General features: G+C 32.3%; 1 protein-coding gene across 1 annotated transcript; it reads left to right on the top strand.

Moving 5' to 3' along the window:
• The first annotated feature begins 2,075 nt into the window (after positions 1-2,075).
• LOC111404609 (raucaffricine-O-beta-D-glucosidase-like) lies at positions 2,076-3,521 on the top strand. Its single transcript, XM_023033393.1, has 5 exons — positions 2,076-2,469; positions 2,584-2,609; positions 2,808-2,925; positions 3,026-3,134; positions 3,275-3,521. The coding sequence occupies exons 1-5, from the start codon at positions 2,076-2,078 to the stop codon at positions 3,519-3,521; spliced, it is 894 nt and encodes a 297-aa protein (XP_022889161.1).
• Positions 3,522-3,858: the final 337 nt, after the last annotated feature.

The following is a 3,858-nucleotide window of genomic DNA, read 5'->3' as shown; positions in this document are numbered from 1 at the left end:
ATCTCATCACATCAAATGTACTGAAAAGTCTACCAAAAATGTATCCTCTTATTGAAATTTGTAATCCATCCCTCGAGTTAAGAACTTTAGATACAGGCCTTTGATCCCCTCCGTGAACGAAAGTGGTTCTCAAGACCTTTGATAATCAATTCTAAAACACAGCCAAAACCCCTCAGTAAACTATATGTACACAGTCAAGACCCCTTCATCCACGGTCAGAGACCCATCAGTGTAGTATAGGACACGGCCAAGGCCGTTCGGTAAACTAGAAGAAATTTATAATCATGGGTACTGTCTGGTCGATCTCAATATGTCATCTGTTTCACATTCTAATTCACAAATGATCCATATCCAAACTTTAAATTTCACATTTATCATCGCGAAAGAACCTTTCCATATTAATCATGTAATTGAACAAATAATTCACATAATCTCACATGATATAATAGTATAAGTACCTTATTAATATTTGAAAATATATAAGTTTTTCCACTCACCAGTTGATAGCTTGATCGTGACACCAATCTTCTCGTCACTTCCTCACATTCAATATCAAGTATGAAATCTTGCACTCGCCCCAAGAAATCATATCTCCTCACAAGGTGCTTTATACCATTTTTCTTACCTTTAGAAATGATAATTACTATAAGTACTCGAGTCTTTTATTTTCAATGTTATAATCCCAATTATGATCATTAATAACATATCCACCATTATATATGTTATTTCAACACCTAAACCCCAATATTTAATACTTAATTTGTGTTCATACTAAAAATCCAAGAAAATCCAAAGATTACCAAAATTAGCATTGAATTTTCAAACTATTGAAATGCAGCACCAGTTTCTGTATATTGGAAAGTGTCCCTGAAAGCATTGATAGAATTAGCACTTTCTGGAATTAATTTAAAAAATAGCATCTGCACATGAATTTTGAACGAAAATTGATAAATAACAAAATCTAACCTCAACTACATATCTCACTATAATTCTTTGACTTTAACTGTAATTGAGTGAGGTGTAACAATCTTACCACTTTCAAAGAATTTCGTCCTCGAAATTCAATCAGCTAAGATTCAAACACAGATATAGAGCATATATTTGAACTTCGCTTACCACATAATGCTTCTTCTTTGAAATGATTTATCCAACAACTTTAACTAGACACAGAGCTCATTCTTTCCTATCTTGCATCTTCTTTGATTTTTTTTCCTATGTCAAGTTCCCACAATTATACTAGATAAGTCCATTGTAACCCCCATCGTTAAACAATTGGACCCATACTTTAAATAATATCCTAATGATCATTCTACCAAATTTTAGCAAAATTAATTGTTTCCAGATTTGCCTTTTAGGTTCTCCGGAACTTTGCCTTATGTCATGATTTAAACTATTCATTAATCAAACTCCTTTTTCTTCTTATTATGATAATGGTTACATATTGAAACCCAATAACATTCCTTTCCCTTCGTTTTTTTTTTTTCGCTTCTTTTCAAAGGTAAAACATTATCCAAAATTTTCATTCACTTCGAAACACTTTCTAAACCCTAACATAAATTATTATCGTAAATCAAACTCATCTTCTTTAGATACAAGAGCAAATAAATCCTCAAAATTTAATAAGTCTCGAGGTCCTGATGACATTTAGTCCATGAAAAATGTATACTTTTATTACATAAAGAGGCCATTAATCTATCGTCAATGCATAATCTTTCTTGTATATCGCATAAAGTTCTTTAATTAAGATAATGTAACCTAAAGCTACTATTCCACAATTAGTAATATTTACATTTGACGATGGTCTTAGAATTTGGACTTTTCAACATATCATCTTTATATTATATAGCAAATAGACCTTGATAAGAATGGATTACTTTATTTGTAAGATCCTAAAATGCAATCCAAAATAACCCAAATTTTACATCACTAAAAAATATTCATTGAATCCACTTTAACTTCAAAATTTAACTCAAAGCCTCCAAATTGCATGTAATACAACATAATAATCCAACAAATAGCCTTGTCAAAACTAATTAACTTAATAACTCAAATATATCATCACATTATCTTGCTATATGCGAAGCACGGAAATTGGACTTGGAAACTGGAATGCCAGTTGTTTCTCGTCTGTCTCTTCTTACCAAATGCAAATAGGCTTATGCTATCTGTTGTTTCACTGTTCACCTCCTCACAAGATTTTTAGAATGATAATTCTTAACTTTGTCGTTACCTTTTCCTTTTATGTTTTTATGTTTCTGGAACCATTAACATCTGGGGAGTATCCAGAAAGTATGATTAAACTGGTTGGATCTCGTCTTCCCTTATTTTCAACAGAAGAGTCAAAGCTGGTTAAAGGATCCTATGATTTTTTAGGATTGAAATATTACACAGCTACTTATGTGAAAAGTGAATCTAACTCACATGGTCTAGAAGTAAGCTACATTACGGATCCCCAAGTTACATACACAAGTAAGTGCATCAAGAAAGTTTCCGCATAGACTTACAATTTTTATTTATTTATTTATTTGTTTATTTTTGTGAGAATACACATTGAAGCGGATGCACTCTTTGAATTTTTGGTAGGTAAAGAAGTACCAATTGGTCCAAAGGTATTTCCCAAACATACTGACATGCGCCCTAAAATTTATGCATTATACCTTTTATTTATTACAGTAATTTCAAAATTGTACAGTAGTGTAGATTTCTAGTATTCTAGAAGACAATAATCAATGAATTACTACCACATTAACATTTTCAATGCATGCAATAATTCTCTGTTATTAATTATTTACTACTTCAATATTCAGGCTGCTTCAGACTGGTTATACATTTATCCACAAGGGATTTTCAAGGTCCTAGTTTATATAAAGGATGTATATAATGTTCCCCTTATTTACATCGCAGAGAATGGTGAGGATCCTACCTGTTAGCCTTTTTCTCATTGATGTTGAATTTTTCTATGGAGATCGAACATGAGACATTTTTATGTGATTTGATATTAAAAAGTTCCTATTATGTTGCACAGGGGTGGATGAAATGAACAATACGAGTCTCACAGTTTCTGAGTCTCGGGTGGATGACATAAGAATTAAGTATCACCAGGATCATCTATTATATATTCGATATGCAATTATGTAAGTGCTCTACATAAACTCCTCTAATGTGTGTGTAGTCGTTCACTGTAAATTTGAAACGAGTAACTAACTACTTGTAGTTTTACATTACCACGATACATATGCTAAATATGAAAAACATTATTGTCTACGAGTTTCAGGGCTGGTGTAAACGTAAAGGGTTACTTCATTTGGTCACTGTTTGATGGTTTTGAATGGAGTCAGGGATACACGGTTCGATTTGGCATTTTTCATGTGAACTTCAAAGACGATCTAGCTAGATTCCCGAAGAACTCAGCTCTATGGTTGATGAACTTTCTTAACAGAAAACTTGCTAAAGGTCGGATGAAGAGACAGATTGAAGGCCGCGAAGAACACAATCCCGCGAAAAGGCTAAGAACTCGTTGAGTTCAAATCTGTTATTTTAGTACCTTTTACTTGCTTTTTTGCCGACATTTTTTCACCTCGTTTCTAGTTTCTTTAAATGGAGCATAATGGTGATGCAAATTGGAGCTATGATTGGAAATATTTATGTATTATGCAGATTACATATTGTAAATTTCTATTTGTTGGATTATTTATTTGCTCTTTTCAATCATGCTACACATTCAAGCTCAAATTCAGACTCAAATTCAGATGAAACACGTGTCGATTCATAATTGGACAGTTTGAAAATTTAAAACAAAAACATCAACTCATTTTTTAATACATCAATTTGTCTCTTTGCTCCCTATTTTTAAGCCTG

This window comes from Olea europaea, chromosome 11 (assembly GCF_002742605.1).
Source record: "Olea europaea var. sylvestris chromosome 11, O_europaea_v1, whole genome shotgun sequence".
Taxonomy (NCBI): Eukaryota; Viridiplantae; Streptophyta; class Magnoliopsida; order Lamiales; family Oleaceae; genus Olea; species Olea europaea.
The sequence above is the reverse complement of the archived record's forward strand: the minus strand, read 5'-3'. Positions and strand labels throughout refer to the sequence as shown.

What these genes read in the sequence shown, in the direction of transcription:
- LOC111404609 (XM_023033393.1), top strand. Translation starts at nt 2,076, where the DNA reads ATGCGAAGCACGGAAATTGGACTTGGAAACTGGAATGCCAGTTGTTTC. An exon ending in GAATGGTGAGGATCCTACCT is followed by an intron (nt 2,926 to 3,025) that starts GTTAGCCTTTTT and finishes TATGTTGCACAG; the next exon opens with GGGTGGATGAAATGAACAAT. An exon ending in TATATTCGATATGCAATTAT is followed by an intron (nt 3,135 to 3,274) that starts GTAAGTGCTCTA and finishes TACGAGTTTCAG; the next exon opens with GGCTGGTGTAAACGTAAAGG.